This window comes from Pagrus pagrus, assembly GCF_965226575.1.
Source record: "Pagrus pagrus genome assembly, chromosome: 17".
NCBI lineage: Eukaryota > Metazoa > Chordata > Actinopteri > Spariformes > Sparidae > Pagrus > Pagrus pagrus.
In genome coordinates, this window is record NC_140201.1 from 27,441,741 (window position 1) to 27,459,764 (window position 18,024).

The window sequence follows — 18,024 nt, forward strand, 5'->3', positions numbered from 1 at the left end:
ATAGGTCCAATAGGCAGAAAATCTTTGGTGCTTATGCACTACTGAAGAGGACAGATGTGTGATTTTCAGTTGCATAGCAAAAAAAGATGTAAAGAAAAATATCATTTAAGTATTTCTTACATCCTTTTTTTCTGAGAATAAAAAGATTGAACAGTCATTCCTGAATCACTTTTTATATCATTGATGCAAGGTGTCCACTGCAGTGGACATTCACGTAACTCCTTCGAAATAAATTTGATTGAAAAAGAAACAAACATTGAAAAAGTCATTACTTTGTGAATTAATAATTCATGCATGAAAGGGTTAATATTAGCTACCAACAGAATTACCTACTTGCAGCTCATCATGAGTAGGTGTGTTTGTGTTGTCTCTGAGCCCCCTTGGCTGTTTGGATGGATTTTCGCTTCCATCATGCACTTATGGCAGAGTCACTACATGTCTTATTCATAAAAAGAATAAAAGGCCTCCCACCTAAACTAACCCATCTTCTGATAGAAACTTTGTTTTTTTCTTTTCAGAAAAGACTGATTTGAACAGCAGCCTTTCCATAACATTCTAAAACATGTAACAACCCAGAGTTTGAATTTTGGTATTCTGTCTCCATGTGCATGATGATTTTATTGTCCGTCTGCTGGTGCTGAAATAATGATGAGCATATTTTGAATGCTTCATTCAAACACAGTCACACAAACACTTTGATGGGCTAACTCTCTTAACATTGCTGCATTGGACCCGTTTGACACTCTGCACAGCCTCATTGTGTAAAATAAAGCCCACAAAGAGCTAAAGCTACCTGCTTGACATGTTGATGGGCAGGGACTCCACTCGCTGTACGGGGTGACGATGCAGTCTCTCTTACACGGCAGTAAGCAAGGCCTGACGGTGTCTGGGCGCAGACTCTCCGGGCACCTGCAAGTACATCATTGACATGCTCAGACACACGTACAAACACACACACACAGAGTACCCTTGAAAATATAAAGGAGCTCATTAGATTTGGAATGAAACAGACTGTAAGGTTAAAGTGTAGTGTCAAAAACACTGACAGTATTAGTAAGAACAACTCTTGTCTCTCGAAAACAAAGGGAAAACCGTGTATCTCTATTTAGGGTTTTGTTTGTTTGTTTGTTTGTTGTGTTTTGAACACCCCGTCCTGTAAAGTAAGTAAGTACTGTAAACTTTTATACATCCTTTTGCTATGCTAGCTATAATTTTCCCCATGGTTCCCTGTCCCGTAATATAAAATATATATATAATAATATAAAATAGCGTCAGAAGTTTTTTTACGTCCCTCGATAATTTGATTGGTTTGGATTCTGACCAATAGAACATACTCCCGACAAAATCGTCATGTTGCATATCAGGACACCTTCGCACGAGTTTTCGTCGCCGTTTTGCTTGCTCGCTGTACGTCACGACGCGGTGTAAGAATGAAATGGAAGGAAGAAGGAAAGCAGAGAGGAAAGAAAGAAAGCCTAGAAGGGAGAAACAGAGTGAAGAAAGGAAGACAGGAAATTGGGTAGGGAAAGAAGGAGGAAGGAAGCAGTGTCATATTGTGATAGATCCACAAAACCTTGGAAGCTGGACACCAAAATTAGCGTGTCGTTTTTTAACGTAGATAAAATTGCTAAAAATAAGCAATTTACTCCTTTCTCATTGCCAGGAGACGACTTTGCCTTTTTGATTGTTTTTTTTTTTCTTTCTTGTTTGTCATTACTCTCATCACGAATACTCAAGAAAAATTAGGAACAGTCGAAAGCAGATATATAGACATATACCTCCTCAGACTGCATCCGGAAAACTTTAAACTTGTAAATCAATAACATACAGAATTAGACAGCCAGATGTTAGGGTTTTTGGTGTTTTTTTGGTGGGTTTTTTTTCAGCGTGAAAGGGGTAATAAAGGGAAGGGAGCATTATTGGTTTCCTGTTTCCCATCCCAGGAGGAAATAATTTCAATCATTCATCAACTAAAATGGTTGTGACTCAGTGAGCATGAAGATACTGGAGAACGACTGTGATTTTGCTTTATCTCCACATACACCTACCTAACTGGCATTCTTAGAACAAGGTATATTAATGAAGAACTCTACAATGCTCTTCATGGAATGAAGCCATGTTTTATGAACTGACATCCGAGTATACACATTCTACTCCAATACCACAGATTTATCAGATTTAGATATTAATACTTCAAATTGAAACTGAATACCTCACTTTAACGTAATGGTTCCTTTCCATTTAAAGTCCAAAACTAAACTACAGAGCCAAAAACAAATTGGACCAATGCACATGGACTGCATTTTATGTCTTTTTAGCATCAATACCAGCTTAATTTTGAGGTGTAGTTAACAGTTTTAGTGCCATTTACAACAAAGGCCACCAATGCAAAAACTTAAACTCTAACCAAGTATGTTTGGCTGATTTCTACTCAAAATTTCATTACACTTAATTCAAGACCAGATCACCCAGAAAGTAGCATTTTGGAGAGATAAATGGGACTTTGTCTTAGACAGTTTTCAATTGCTTCACTTCCAGATGTTTTTTTTCCCCAGATACTCTGCTTGGATTAGATGTGATGTTTCATCATGTAAGAGGATGCAGTGTTTTCCAGTGCAAATGTAGCTGTCAAAATTGTGCGCCAGCAGAGTGATTGGAAGGAGAGAACAGCTGCAAACACAACACTATTGTTGTGAGAAAGAGAATATAATTTGTTCATGGAAATTATCCCTCATGTCACAGTCATGATAAAATGATGCTATACAACTGTCTTTATTACACACAAGATGGAAAGAGTTGCATCCAGGTCTGTCTGATTTGTCCCTAGAAAAGTCTCCTGGTCCTTATGATTATACAATTTTAGATGAAAATGTCAGTGTAAACCCATCAATGTCCCTTTGGCGACACCTTAGATACATTAGTAATACACATGCCTAATGTCTTTTTTCCAAGTACACACTTAATATCGTGTTTCAGAATTGTTTTCGATGGGCTGCACTACAAAGTACTGAAAACTGAAAATTATGACTCTGAACATAATTTTCTTAATAAGTCTGCATTTACTTTCATCAGTAGGTATTTGCATGGCTGCACTGAAACTTAACTCTTCCCTATAGAGCCAACCAGAAAATGAGCACTGCCAAGAATTTCCATGGCAGATCGGCAATTAATTTTTTTCAGGAAAAGAAGCTCTATAACAAAGACATATGATATATGCACACGTTTTACAACAAGAAAAAATTTACAACTCAACGCACTTTTTACCATATTTGAACAACAACCCCAAATAATCGCCTGATACATTTTTCATTTTTGCCATCATGCTAATGCCACTTTGTTTTTACTAGTGGCAGTTCTCACATCCCAGCCACAGCTGGTGCTGCTGGGGAAAGCTGTTGCCCCTCTCTCCATTGATGTAAAAGTGTGTCCCTAGGCAGCAGGCTCACTGCTGAGCATGTAACAGTAGGTTTGGGAGTGAACGCAGGGATAAAAAGCGATAGTTATTTCCATACGCAGCATGGGGGATAGCAGGGTTTGCCTAAGTAGTGCTGCTGTGCTGCCAGAATAATGCTTCCATTCTGATGAATAAATAAATAAATAATTCATGTTCCCAGCAGATGCCTTGAGGGGGGAAACAGACCCTGATGCCTAAAACAGTCTACCAGCAGCTCATCAGCTCATCGGCTAACACCTCTGCCAGATACAAGCAACAACATGCTAACCAGGAGCCTAACCACTGATGTATCTGCCCAGCCAGTATGACTTTGCGTCAACACAAAATTGGCAGTAGCGGTTGCTGGGAGCAGTCAACTAAAACATTTTTAACATAATGAGAAGACAATGTTGGCATTCAGCACCGCTGAATAAATAAAAGAATTTGGACATTAAGATTCTGAAACCTGCTTAATGATAGCCAATGAAGTGTTATGTTTCCAATGTGCAAATTTCCATCCAAAAATATGATTCCACACATTTTTCATTCACATTGAAAGGAAATACAGCAAATAATAAAGTTGTGATGTGCTGCTGGTTTCATTCAAGTGTTTTTCCACACTGTAAACTGAGAGTTAAAACTTCTTTAATTGATAGCCTAGATGTTATACTCAAAAAATTTCCTAGATAATTTCATGTTATTGTCCTGTAAGTTATGTTATTACCATCAGTTTTAACTATTTTATCTCTGTTTCTCATTAATCACATGTTTAGTGTCAGTTTGGTATAGTATGTCACTCCAAATACTACTATACCCTTGAGTCTTCTTCATGACTGCCATTAGAGAATAAACCAGTCAGATGTTGATGAAGGTTCTCAGTCATCCAGGTCATGGTAAATCTAAGTGCTGTATCGTAGGCAACTGGATTTGTTTCTGTTTCTTAAAGACGTTTCCCCTCTCATCCAAGAGCCTTTCTCAGTTCTAACTAACTGGAGGGTTAGTTCAAGAAACCGAAACAAGTCCAGTTGCCTACGATACACCACTTAGATAAACCAGTCAGATGCAAAAATCAGAGCTGTTGCAAATTCAGAATTCTATCTTGATGCGAAACATTGCACCGAAGTTGCCAAATCCCTCCAAAATCCAGCCTGAATCTAAAATACAACTTAAGCTACAACTAGCAATTATGGGCTCATTGAAAATAATTTTAAGTTTGGTTATTGGATGTTTCTTACTGAAATATGTCTTTGTAGTTGTGGATAAGCTTTCTTGTGTGTCTTATCAAAGTGTTATCAAAATAAGGATCCAGTGATCAAGGATCTACACATACACATTCCAGACTGAAAAAAAAATGAAATACCAATTTCTACATAATGTTCCCTTTAAAATAACTCACCCCTGACTTGTGGTTTCAAACTGGACATGAATAGGTGTCTCCTGAATGGAAGTCCTGTACTTTCGTAATGTGATTTCAGTTAGGTAACGTTGGTACGTTTGTAAGTGAATTTACATAACATAGGAATTATCTAACACAAATCACAATGTTTTCCTAAACCTAATCGAGTAGTTTTCTTGCCTAAACCCAGCCAACTGTGACCGTACAAAGAAGGACCAGTATGCCTGTTGCTGGTATGCTGCAATGGTCACATTGTTTTGGAAACAGTGATATATGTCACTTTGGGAGTCACTGTCAGTTGTTTAAGTATGAGGATGCTTGTCAGTGTTCTAGAATCTGACCCACAAGCCAGCCCGCATAAAGGCCTTATTATTAACATGTTTTTCATTGGACACCAATTAAATAGCACTGGTGCTGCCTTACAGTGGTGAAATGGCATTTATGCACCGCCTTTAATCACGGCTGAACTCCATGTATATGCATTTATGTGGAGTCTCACTTTTTTGGAGGAACCTGGCCCACATTGACCCTCACACAGATGACTTTGCGGGTTTGCATCCCCACTGAGCAGGACACATCGTCATGACGCGTTTGGCCCACAGATGTGTTGGTGGCCGGGATGGAGGAGTCTTCTATGCATTGCCCCCACGCGCTGGTCTGCCAGTGGTACACAGTGCAGGGATGGTCATTGCAGTTCCTCACCTCCTGCAGAGAACTGATGTTGGGGCACTGGATTCCACCTGAGAAATGATTTAATACAAACATGTGTCAACGTCTTAGTTGTACTTCAGACAAAAACAAATCACATCAGCACTGATACGGGCAGATGGGAAACATGTCGGAAGCTTTTGGGTATAAATGGGTAGTCTAGAATCATACAGGGCAAAGACAGATCCAAGGGACTCAAAAAGTCTGTGTCGAGTTTGTTGTCTGCATTGAGTCCAGTCTGAGACTTGTTTCGGCCTTGTGTTTTGACTCACACTGGTTTATCTTTATCTATTAGGGGTGTAACAATACATGTATTTGTATTGAAGCGTTTTGGTACAGGACGTTCGGTTCGGTACAGGGCTGTGCACGGGTGAGTTTCCAGAACAGAAGTTGCGTGTGTTTATTTTCTGCCTGCAGCTACACGTGCAGCCCGTTTACATCATGGCTAACGCTAGCGCGAAACCAGAGCTTGAAGACCCTCCATTGTCGCTTAAGTCTCCTGCTTGGGAACACTTCGGCTTCCTGGTTAAATATTGCAACGGAGAAAGACGAGTCCGGCACGGCGCAGCTCCGCCGAACAGCTGGAGAAACGACACTGAGGAATTTCCGTGATAATTACATAATCACACAAGAGAGCGCGTATTTGTCTCTTTTTTTAGGTTTTTGTGCTTGTATCAATGCAGAGTGTTTTATTTTGAAAATCAACCGGATGTATTGTTGTTGTTTCGTGTCAGACTTCCTGTCTGCTCTGTGCTAAATTCGGCTGAATTCCTGCGTTGTGCTGCGGCACTTAAAACGGCACCACCTGAGTGTGAATATCACTGCTACAAGAAAAAAAATGACCTTAGTGCAAACGCAGCTGACTTTGGCAATCAAGCAGGCTCTCCCTAGCACCTCAGCCCGTATGAACAACACACCAGTGCAAACCTGGCAGAGGGACTTAAAGAGACAGTGAAAATAAATTATTTAACTTATTACCAGGCAGCACTTTACAACAGTATTCTATTTTTTTATTTTATTTTCATATTTTGTATAATGTTACAATAAATTGTTGGTTTACAAAAGTTCCGAATAAACAACAAGCAAATTTATGTTTTGCATTTTGTTCCCATACTGTACCAAAAATGAACCGAACCGTGACCTCATAACTGAGGTACATATCGAACCATGATTTTTGTGTATTGTTACACTCCTATCATCTATATCTCTATCTGTCTAGCCTGATTTATACCCGATCTTTACCCAGTCTGGAACCAATTTACACTCAATCTCAAAACTGCTCTGACTTATACTGTTTTGGATGTATTTGGCATGTCTGAGCTGTAATAAAACGTTGTCCACCATGTTTTGGCCCCAGGAGTATAGTTCCTTGAATCTCTCATTAACCAGAAACAACGACGACATCAGGTTGTGGCTGCATTGGTTAAGTAGCAACAGAACTGCTAGTGTTTAAGATTTTTTTCCGCCATAGTCCTTCAAAGAAAGTATTTAATTGTACTGTATAAATATACAACCACTGAAAAACAGAACTTAGTACCATAGCCTACAAACAATGATTCTATGTGAAGTTTTGATTGTTAAAGGTGGCTATAATTGCTGCTAAGACTAGATATAATCTAGTAAGATTTGCTAAAATAGCAACATGCACTTCTTCATCCTAATCGCAAAAAGTATACAGTTGTTATTTTGTGCAAAATCTTACTCCTAATGCGTCAAATACAGCAGCCTGGTCAGTGGCCCCATACTTACATAACGCGAGTTACCTCACTTACAAGTCTAAACGTAGTTATTTTACTGCAAAGTATAATCTTCTCCTAAACCCAATCAAGTCGTTTTTGGGCCTAAACCTAACCAAACTGCAACTGTCTGACAATGTCAATAACAGTCCAAAAGTCATTATATGTGAAATGTTGTAAGCAGAACTCCCTCTATCCTTCCCAAAGCTGTCTAAAGTGTTGAGTCAGGTAATGTGCCTTTTTTGAATTGCATATCTGTGTGAGAAACTGTTAGTTCAGTGCAAAGTTTACATACATTATCTAAGATATAAGGAAAAGATTAAATAAATAAATAAATAAAAATGGATAGAAACAGCTGTTTGCATCTTTTTTAATATGTATGAAGAAAATATCAGCAGATATGCAAATGTAATAAAGTATAAAGAAATGTATTCAGGGATTGCATTTGTAAGTTCAGTGCAAGGTTTACTTTAAATAAGTTATTTATATGGACAAAAGTTTTGCACTAACTGTTTAAAAAAATAAAATAAAAAATTATCCAAAATGGTGTTTGCATTTTAGTATTATTCTGTTAATGATAGTAATACCACTAAATTTTCAGAAATATTGTGCTTTCTTGTAGTACCGGAACGCTGAAGTGGCCCTCCTACAATATAACAATACCAGCAGTGGCCCCCAACTCATTTGAGTTTGAGACCCCTGCTGTATGAGGAGTTGGGCCAACAAAACATGCAAAAAATGAGCACAAAATTAAAAATGGCAGATTTGCTGCTGGGTTTAGACAATAGCTCCAAGAGGCTTTTTTGTATGTCTGGGTATGATAGGTCAAACAAGCCTTGGGGGCTGCTGTTTGAGGGGAATGTTCAAGCCGTTAAGCCATGCCCCTACACAAGACCCCTATAAGGTGTACATTTTCACCATGACTGACATTTGTGCCAAGTTTGGTAAGTTTTCTGGCATTTTACCCCTCAAAAATGTGATTATATGGGCAGAAGAAGGAAAATAATAACTCTTTCAGTTTCTATAGGGTCCTCGCCTGGTTGGTCAGGGCCTAATTATGATGCTGGATTTGAAAGCCTGTAGTTTGTCAACCAGAGATGGAAACATATACTGTAAGAGGAATCTTTACATTGCAACTTTTAAAACTGCATTACTGCATTTAGAGTAAGTCTTTACTGCTTGTTCCTTTTAAAATGATTTCCACAACCCAAAAATGCCTCAAAGTAGACCTACAGTATGCTCAGGCAAACATCATGAATCTACAGCCACAGCAATCTTGAATAATGGGAATATTTTTCCTGTCAAAGCCCCAAAACGTTGACAGTAACAGACTAAGGTGCTATACTTTGCCATTTGTGCCTTTGTGCAGTGCTATATATTAGCTTTTGATGTTTGATTGTTGAAAGAAAAAAAGGGCTGGAGCAGCATGACAGATAACAGTATCTCAAGGGGACGGCCGGCCACAAGGATTGACAGAGATGAGGTGACCCAGGGGGCATAGTGTCTGTACATAGCCAGAAGGGTGGATATGGACCCAGGTGGGGTGTGTACACCATGTGGCCCTCTTCACCACAAAACATTGTCATTAGCAGCCACCATCACCTTGGGACAAGAGAATTCCTTGGGAAAAGGTCAGCCATTAGCGCCTCAGAAGGCAGTGAACAACATCTTTCAGTCAGAGACGAAGTGTCTGAATTGGACACCTGAAAGAGCCTCACACAGGAGATATGGCTGACCTGTGTAACAGCACAGGGGCACATGTCCTTCACAGGGTCATTTATAAAAGATATTATGTATTTCATCAGGGCAATAATTTATCAGGCCTGCAGCTCATTAGCACAAAGAAGGACATGTCCTCATTGCTGCATCAGCTAATTATTTAGTTGATTGATAAATATATAATAAGTGCTACCAATTAAACTTAACATGTATTTGACAAATGCACAGTTCAAATGGTTGCAGATTAGGTTGCATTTGTGCTGTCCAGTTAACAATTCCTTAACAGTGTATACTTTATCATCTCCACATATTATTTACTGTGCGGGTAACACAACTATTTACTCAAGCCTTCTGTTGTTCCAAATATTTGTCCTGATCTGAATAATTAGGTAATACCAACACCAGTACACACTGCCTTAATAATTATATTTTTCTTCAGTGTGAATGTGTCATTGTGATTACAGTATGCAGTACCCTACTGACTGCAGTATGCAGTCAGTAGGCTTCATAATAAATATAAAGTACATGATAATTCTTCAAGACTATACGTCAGTGTTGGGCAAATACCTCCAAAATGTAATGCATTACATATTACCAGTTACTTTCATTTGTAAATAATATCTTACTTTACATATTACTGTAAGTTATTACTGTGGAATGGACACAAATTAAGACTTGATGACCACTTCAAAGGTATGGAGTCACCATTTTTTCCCGTCTCTTTTGCTTACCATGCCGGCAACTCTGAATTAATTATTCTGTGGTTCTTATGGTTTCAGATAAATTAACTGAAAGACCGAACTATGGCGAACCTAACCAATCTAAGCATGAATGGCTTATCCACATTGACAAAAGTTTAAAATGTATATCATTATGAGCCCCTGACCAGGTAGAAAAACATCTATAAACACTTAATTGCAGGTGATAACACTTTACTGGACATAGTTACTGTGATAATATTACTGTTTATCCTTTTGTAGCACATTACCACCCACACCGTATTACGTTCATGCAATTTCTTTTTGACATTTTGACATATTTTTATGTAATTTTCTCAAAAATATTTTGTCTTCACTATTCTGCTTTAAAAACTCAGTCATTCCCATAGAAATCAAGACTTAGGTGAGAAAACCTGATAAGTAAAATGTCATCAGAACTGGTAGAAATGGAAACATTAAGACCCAGGTTTCAATCTGCTACCATGTAGCTGATTTTCTAGGTGTCATCTATGTGACTTGACTCTTTATTCAGCACAAACCACATCAACCTGTCTTGCTCCATAATCTGTCGACTGGCATCCATCTAGCAGTGCCAGCCTCTTAAAGGCTACTTACTAATAAACAGGTCACAGCATCGTGTTCTGGCATCGAGGACCCCCCTGAAACCCAGCATGCACAAAGGAGTAGGAGTATCCATTCATAAGTAAAATCTATTATGTGTGAGGCACCGCCTTACTCCAGCATGGATGTTGCGTCTAAGCCTATGGTCTGACTGCAAGAGCTGTTAAAATGACAGCAGGAGTGTTGAAGATAAAATTCTGATGTGCTGCCAGGCCCCAAGATACCCATCTGTGCAGCCTCCAGTTACCTCATAACGAGGTTTGGTGAGAAAGGCTCAGTTCTCACACTGTGATTGGCAGCTTGGGGGGTTGCGCATTAACCCAGAGGCACTCACTTCAGCATCATTCCAACACTATTTAAATATCCACTACACACCTTGGGGTTTGAACTGCTTAATGCTAAGGAATACTCAATGCGCCTACTTGTGTGTAAGAGCACTCTAAAAGCCTGTGCATTTCGAGTGCTCTTACATACGAGTAGTAGGATTTTGCTGGGTAAGCAGATCGGTGGGGAGAGATTAGATCAAGGTAGCAACATTTCTATTTCCCTCTAGTTAAACATATGGAGACTACGTACTACATCAGCGAAAATCTCTCACTGTCATCTAGGAACATCAAATATAAATGTACCGAAGACTGGATTGACCAATGACAGCAGGGAAGGACCTTGAACAGAAGTAAAGGCAAAATCCTTGTGAATTTTTAAAGGCATGAACATACTGTAAAAAGAAGTTTGACAATGCTGAACTTTTGCAAGACTAAAGCACAGCTTTTATTTTTTACAGACTCATCCTTCTAGTCTCTTCTTACCCTGCATCACTGTAACCCACGCCACAACTTTAGCAGTTGCTGTAGAGGAACACAGAATCATTAATTTCACTTTGACAACTCACTTGTGGTGAATAGAGAAGAGAGGCAAATGAGATACATGGCAAAATGTGTTTGAGACTTGCACTACAACCTTCATGATCTTTGTGGATTGTTGGGTTAGGGTTAGGGTTTGGTTAGGGCTAAAAAAAGGCCACCATTGAGCTTTGGTGAGCAGGCCTACTGATCTAGGAGAGGTTTTGGATGGTGTGGATTGGGTACTTATGTTTGGTACAATCCCTGGTCTCTACAACCCAACAGGTCTGTAAGCAGGCTTGGGCATTGATGCCCTCCTAGTTTTAATAAAGGATAGATTTTATACAGTAGAAATCTACCTACCATACCACCTAAATTGGTAGTATGGTAGGTAGAGTTGCACTCTACCAACCCAAGGATCAGGTTACAAACCCTTACCAAGAGATCGCATAGGGGCGAGTGGCCACCAGGAGACTAAATTACGGCTTCTACCTAGATGGGATGGGTCAAGAAGGGAGGGGATCAGGAGATGAGTGTTAGTTGATAGGGGAAACAAAGGCAGCCTCTCCCAGTTGGCTACAGTCAGATACTCATAGCCTAAATGTATTAATTGGCTAGGCTAGGGTTAGGTAAATTGTTCTGTAAGGTAATGGTCAGTTGGACAAAGTTAAAGGTTGCTTTTGTGTAATGGTTCACAGATCTACAGATTCAGGAAGTGGCCACATAGGTTGGTTTATGTCCCATATATTGGACACACATTTCATATGTCTATCAGCGTGTCTGGTGCTGCCTTGTCTTGTCTTGTTCTTTCCTAAAGCAGAACTGCTAAGTTCTTACCTTCTCCTGCGTTATAGGCAAGGATGGAGCGAGCTCTGGTTTGTTTGCCCTCTGTGTTTTTTCCAGAACAGGTGTGGGAGCACATAGACCAGGGGGTCCAGGGACTCAGGGCACAGTCCTTTGGGCAAGGCACCTCACAGATTGCTGGCATGGGCAGGATGGCATCACGACAGAGCTGTCTTTCCACATATTCACCTGGTTTGACAAAAGCAGATATATAGGACTGAAAATGTGTCACAAAATAAAGTATGAATTAAAGTAATGAGTCAATGTTAAAGGTGAAGTATCCAGCCAAGCGACCGGGATCAAGCACAGTATCCATTTAATTTAGGGTGCCATTGTTTTTTTGTTTTTTTACAAAATTTAAATCTTCTTAAAATTAACTCTGAAGTGGGCTGGCTTAATCCAACTAATACTGGAAGTATGGACTAAAATGGAAGTTTTACTGCAGACATAATCCTAATTACCCCAAAGGTTGTCTTTTCCAAAAGCACTACAATTCAGCATTCTGCTTTCTGTTTTTGTTTTTTCAGGTTGACACCCAAAATGGCCATTTGGAGACTCAACAATCAGCTGTTGGTAACGTCCCGAACACAAAAAAAAAATAAGAAAATAAGAAAATATGCCAGGTACTCTGCAGATAGACACCATATGTGGTGATTGAGGAGTATTATTGGATGACTTTACACATTGTGTTTTTCTCATTTATTTTTCTTTCTTTTTTTTTGTGGGGGTTGGGGGGATCCTGCATAGTATTCTGAAATATATTTGAATGAAATGTCAAAGAATGATTGGGACTTCATAGAATGGTCATGCAAATAAACAAAAAAAACCAACAACATCTGCCTGTAGTCTGAACCAATGCCTGTGATTGGTGGGCAATGCACAGGGGAGAATTTTTCCTAAATGTCTCAAGTTGATAAATAAAAATCACGAGTTGCTTATTGTGTACACTACAAAACAAACCAAAACAAAATTATTATGTCTTCATTAAAATAATGTCGGTTACGGTGTGGTTTATGGTTAACAAGAGTAAAATGAACACGAGGAGCATGAGTGTCGTGGCTGGTGATTTTGATAGTTACATTTAGCAGAAACGTGTTCATTTCTATATGAAGGTGTCCATGCAGAGTGTTGGGTAATGCTTCCCTCACTCGGACATCTGACAGTGGAACAGAACTACGTGAATCCTCATTGGAAAAGAAGGTGCACAGCACTATGTTGCAGTCCTTAAAATGGACATTGACATACTTAGACGTCTTAAAAGGTTGAGAAAAGCTTTTGCAGTATTTAACAATTATGTTAATGTAGTCTAAAACGTGTTTGCATACTTTTTCAATCAGTGCAATACATAATTTATTCCATTGACCCTTATGAATAATTTCCACATCTTTAATGCATAATACCATTTAACTGGACATTGATGCTTTAACATACTCCACTCTGACATAGTTCGCTTTGATAAGGTATTCTTAATGACAACTAGAAACCCTGTTACACAACCCCCTGTCAACATTATAGCCTGTTCTCACTCCCAACGTGTCAAATACAATGGTCTGGTCAGTGGTGCTACACTAGTTAGTCCTAGTTTGTGTCCAGATGACGAAGAGTCAAGAGTAATTTGTTTTTAAGTAATGTTACATAAGTTAGTCAACGTACTTAAATCAAGCAACTTACGATACATAAGTGACGTACTTGCATGACATATGCTACATGACCTGATATCCTGTCGAATTTGCATGATTTCTGTAACAACAGCGATGTACTGGTTGAAATTCCTGTGTTTGTTTGACCAATGAGTCCACCCCAGCCACCTCCTTATGCTGTTTTTTCTTCGCTCTTTATACCATGTCACCTAAATTCCTCCTTTGCTGGTATAATAATTACTACGGCCATTAGAGCTCACCACTGAAAAAGAAACATAAATGAGTCATAATAATGCACTTTCACAGTCAATGTATGAGGTTGTTTTTTCTGAGGAGGATGATCTGGATGGACTGGACCTGTGAGTAAAGACCAATGATTCCTGATGAGGCAAGACCATTTTAAAATGTTTGCTCGCATTCACCTTCACTCTTTGGCGCTTGCTCTCTCTCACTTGCTCAACCAAAAGCTCACTATCCACAAACCTTTTATATTCACTTTTTTTTTTTATCAATGCTAGAATTCCAACTGTGGCAGGTGTCTCATATCACTATGCTCATTCATATTTTAAGATGCTACAAATTATAACCAGCTATAAAAAAAAAAAAGCCTGACAAGTCAGCAGTTAGAACTGTAAACTGACAAGTTTTCAGAACCTTGTAGACCGGTTGTAAGTTTCAACTCGTCACGTCATGAATCTTTGGTCTGATCACGGCTTAACAAAATGAGAGTGATGACGATAGTTGGGTCAGGGTGTATTGTTGGGTCAAAAGACAAATGACATGAGGAGAAAATGGTATTTTTTTTGTTTGTAGTCTGAAAAAAATTGACCATGATCAAAATGCTGTCTGGTCAACAGATTTTGTCAGTTCAACCGTGACTACAAATAAACAATTTGTGGCCATAATATAAAAATAGATCTGAACATCTAAGTCAGGACTTTTGAACTGGAATCAAAATTCCATATTGTCAATTTTATCAAATCAATTTGGGATCTTGGGACCTCCAGAGACTTGAATCACACCAGATGAGCCACTTTATGTTTGTTAGGTGTATGTATGTGTTATAAACACATAACAACACAAAGTGTTCCCAACCGAAGGATTAGAAGAAACACTTGTATTTGTCTCTTTTTTGGAGGACTGGACCAGACCCATGCTGAGCCTCACAACAATTACTAATTACATTCCCCATTTTCACCTGAAGCTAACATCTGCAGCCGTAAAAAATAACTGTTAAAGCAAGCCGAGCTAATCAGCCAAGATCTGAGGAGGTGCTGTCAACTTTGTCGTCAAACTCTGAGAGAGGTGTGAGCAGCAGTGTCAATAAATGCCTTATCTTAACGCTGCCATGTGAAAACAATATTATTGTAGATTAGAACAAATGTTTAAGGCACTGCAGATGGATAGATGTTTTGTTTTTGTAATGTTTATGTAGTGAAAAGACGCAGATTTTTTTGGTAGACTGCTGTAGTCTGATTATTGGAAGGACATTCTGAATAAAAGGGGAATTTAAATGAAAAAGAAGCCATGCGCAATAATATACATTATTGAGGATGCTATACGCTGAAATGCATGGAGAATCGTTTTGCATTCGGATCGTTTTGCATTTGAATCGTTGACAGCTGAATTGTAATTGAATCCAATCGTGAGGCCAGTGAAGATTCACACCTATAGTCAGCAGCAACAGCAGGGGATCGACAATATAAATGGCCCGGTGGCCCGGACGTACTTTTAAAACCGTCAGGGCCACCAGAACACTCCAAGCACTGGCCCGGTGGGGCCAGCATGGATTAAAGTTCTCTGTCGCTACGACAGATTTCGGTCATTCAGACTTCACAGAGGCGACTCGTGAGATCAATGTAGATTGGAGGAGAACTGTTGGCTGATGTTTATTGACAGATTGTCACACTCTACAGCCAATGGTATCGTTAACAGCGTGTGCGCGCCTGACCAATGACAGTGCAGTGACCCACACAGGGCGGGATCTCAACACGGAGCGGCGCTAAAGTTTAGCTGCTTAGCTAGCAAGGACTCGTCGCGCTGCTACGTTATCAGTTGAGTTTAGTCAGCACGTGAGAACTCGTCTGACACGGAGAGTCTCCTGTTGTGTGCTACATGTGTGAAATAACAACTATAGTCTGGACTTTGTCTGCAGTGTATCTGTGTAAACGGCTTCATTCAGCATCTCTCCCTCCCCTCTGGCACCGTGAGTTACCATGGTTACAGGACCGCCCTGAACCTTTATAATGATGATCAATAAGAAGTTTTTGGTTAGTTTGACTGTACAGAATCATGAATGTTGCCTGATGTTAGCTCAATGCTGAAATCTTGTATTATAACATAGAACAAAGCCTCAGAGCTTCTTTGATTATCAACAGTATGTTAGTGATGACAGAAAGTGATAACTCGCCATCAGACTCACAAGGCTGCAAAGTTGCTGTTTGTATGATGTATTTTTCTGTTAAACGATAAGAGGCTCACTTTAAACAATATTATTAATAATAATTAATGATGATGAGAAGAAGAAGTAGAACAATAGCGTACTGAAAAGTTCTGTAGATGGTTGATTATTTGAAAGAGTAAAACTTAAGAGAAGCTTGGCAAAAAAAAAGGCATTGATTTCATAGATTGAAAATTATATTGAAAAGACAAAAAACATTTTAGGTGTGAATAGAACAGCTGTTCAGATCATCCTCCTGTAAAACACTGTTGGTCAAATATTTAAACTTGATGTCTGCATTAGAGAACATGGTGTGGGGTGAGGCTGTAAATCTTTTTTTTTTAGCATGTGTCAAGTAAAATGCCCTGTAACATGGAGGGGGGCGCAAAAATCAACCAACTGAGGAGGAGACTGAGGAAGAACTGATTGTGCTTGAGTAATGCAGCACTGTTTGCACTTTTGATTTATGTATTTGCACCTTTTGACCTCAGTACTGCAGTATTAAAATAAATATATATATATATATATTTTTTTTATTAAATCAAATTGTTCTTTTTCGTTATTATGGGGATCGATTCCTGGGCCAGTGGTTACAATGGTGGGGCCAGTGATCTTCAAAAATTTCCCTTATTGTCTACCCCTGAACAGTATTGAAGGAAAAAGAAATTCCGTGAACAGGCTGAATTACTACCACAGAGTAACATAACATGTATCACTTTTTGTAAAATGAATGACTTTAAGTATAAATGAAAGGGCCTTGTAGCGTAGAAGGAGGGAAGATTTTCAGAGAAAGCACCTTCCTTCTCTGCTGTTCAATAATGTTCAAAATCATCAATCAGATCTGAGAAGCTCAATTGATATCAGTACGCCCTGAGCCCAACAAGCAATTGAAGTTTTTTTCTTGCTGTGAGTGTCAAAGTTTCAAATCACTAGTGCAGGCAGATCCCTCTTGTGTTTGTGTGTCGCTTGGTCGCTCACAGCTGGATGCAAATACCGGTGTGTATCTATCGCGAGTTCTGTTGATCTTGTCTGGCGCGGCTTCCGTAGTGCAAGCGGCTGTGAGGGAGACTCGCGTGAACGCGGGAGCGTGCCTCCAGGCAGATATAGTATAGTGACTGTTTAGGCTGTAAAAATGTACTAAATGACGTCGTTTCGAGTAAACTCTGGATGTCGCCACTTCAGGACACTTGGATTGCAGCGGACGAGCAGTATGGAGGAATATTATCCTACGTTTTTGTGTAGTTTTATGGACCTTTTCGTCTCGGACACCATTGACGCTCGTTATATGGATTATTCCTGCCGGACGGAACCCCCGCGGGTCTCCAGCTGCACTTTGAGGAATAAGAAACTACTCTGGACTTCTCATCAGCATGAGGGTGAGTTGATAATGAGGGAATTTCGTTCTAGAGTGAACTATTCCTTTAAGTTGTTCATCGCGGATTTCAAAATGGACTCTAAACTGAACTCAGTTTCCCAGAATTCCCCTCTCTTCACACCTAGGTGCAAATTCAGCTTTGAGCTCCTATTGTTCAGGGTGACAGACCCCCACTGAGCAGACAGTCAAAACTCCAGCTCCTTCCTTTGTTCTCTCTGTTCTCCAACTCGTTCCCTACGGGACTGCCTGCCCTCAAGTTCTCTTCTCCTGGATTCTTCTGGGCCTAACAGCTGCCGAGAGTAGCCAGCTGCATTTCCAGCAAGCCCAAAGAACTTCTCCTCACAGCGGCAACGCAAGGTCCTGCTAGTATCCCAGCTTAGTTAGCGCCAGCAGCTGCAATACAAAGCTTACCAGCTTGATCCACCATCTTGGACCTGAGTCCAACCCTTTGATCAACCATCTTGTAGTCCCTTTTGATCAGCCATTTTGTTTGTAGTCTTTCTTTGTACATGCCATGCGGCGTGGTACTTTGAACCCTAACGACTATTTTGC

At 39.6% G+C, this 18,024-nt stretch overlaps 1 protein-coding gene across 1 annotated transcript in view; it reads right to left on the minus strand.

Moving 5' to 3' along the window:
• Window positions 1–18,024, minus strand: part of thsd7aa (thrombospondin, type I, domain containing 7Aa) — a 189,141-nt gene that overhangs the window by 50,431 nt on the left and 120,686 nt on the right. Inside the window, exons 7-9 of the mRNA XM_084379897.1 lie at window positions 12,012–12,206; window positions 5,329–5,569; window positions 794–909 (exon numbers count right to left, since the gene is read on the minus strand). Of these exons, the coding sequence (XP_084236023.1) occupies window positions 794–909; window positions 5,329–5,569; window positions 12,012–12,206 (552 nt within the window). The remainder of the gene's footprint in view (window positions 1–793; window positions 910–5,328; window positions 5,570–12,011; window positions 12,207–18,024) is intronic.